At 56.7% G+C, this 764-nt stretch overlaps 1 protein-coding gene across 1 annotated transcript; it reads left to right on the top strand.

Annotated features, from left to right (window-relative positions):
- Positions 1–284: 284 nt before the first annotated feature.
- GNI_069790 (monogalactosyldiacylglycerol synthase) lies at positions 285–620 on the top strand (the record flags this gene model as incomplete). Its single annotated transcript, XM_011131972.1, has 1 exon — positions 285–620. One exon carries the CDS (start codon positions 285–287, stop codon positions 618–620), a length of 336 nt encoding a protein of 111 aa, XP_011130274.1.
- Between the last annotated feature and the right edge of the window lie 144 nt (positions 621–764).

Below are 764 nucleotides of genomic sequence, written 5' to 3'. Positions count from 1 at the left end.
AAAGCCCTGGGCGGCAAAGCCCTGGGCGGCAAAGCCCTGGGCGGCAAAGCCCTGGGCGACAGTCAGGTGGGCAATTAGGAGAACAGTTAGGAGACCAGTTGAGCGGAGACCTGGACAATGAGGCTGGCCAGGTGGTGAAGACGAAGCGGCAGAGTCTGATCAACAACGACGGCGGGCCTCCAAAACCGGTGGTGCATCCATTGTCTGCGCGTGCGGAGACGGAGGACAACGACATCCACGTTAACGCCGTGGTGTATGGCTTCGTTAGCAACATAGATGAACTCATGGGCGCTAGTGACTTGATTGTAACCAAAGCGGGTCCTGGGACCATCGCGGAAGCCACTACACGGGGGCTGCCCGTTCTACTGAGCAGCTACATGCCCGGGCAAGAAGAAGGCAACGTGTCCTATGTTCTCAAAAGCCGATTCGGCACCTACTGCGACGATGCTGAGAAACTCGGACTCATTGTCCGAGAGTGGCTCCTAAACCCCCGGTTTGAAGTCAAGCTCGACAACATGCGATACAGGTCCGCCAAGTGCGCTAACCCCACCGCCAGCATCGACATCGCTCGGGACATAGGACGCCTCATTGGCCTCAGGGAAGTGCCGTCCGCTCGTTGATGGAGCTACTCATTGACAGTATTTCGCTCAATTATTGCACAACTATTACACGTGGAACACCACAACTACTCTATAACTATCAAAAGACCATGCCCACCAGGGACCATGCCCATCAGGGACCACGCCCACCAGGGACCATGCCCA

Source organism: Gregarina niphandrodes (assembly GCF_000223845.1).
Source record: "Gregarina niphandrodes unplaced genomic scaffold scaffold00011, whole genome shotgun sequence".
In the NCBI taxonomy this organism is placed as follows: domain Eukaryota; phylum Apicomplexa; class Conoidasida; order Eugregarinorida; family Gregarinidae; genus Gregarina; species Gregarina niphandrodes.
Note: the sequence above shows the minus strand (reverse complement) of the source record. Positions and strands in the feature narration are given on the sequence as shown.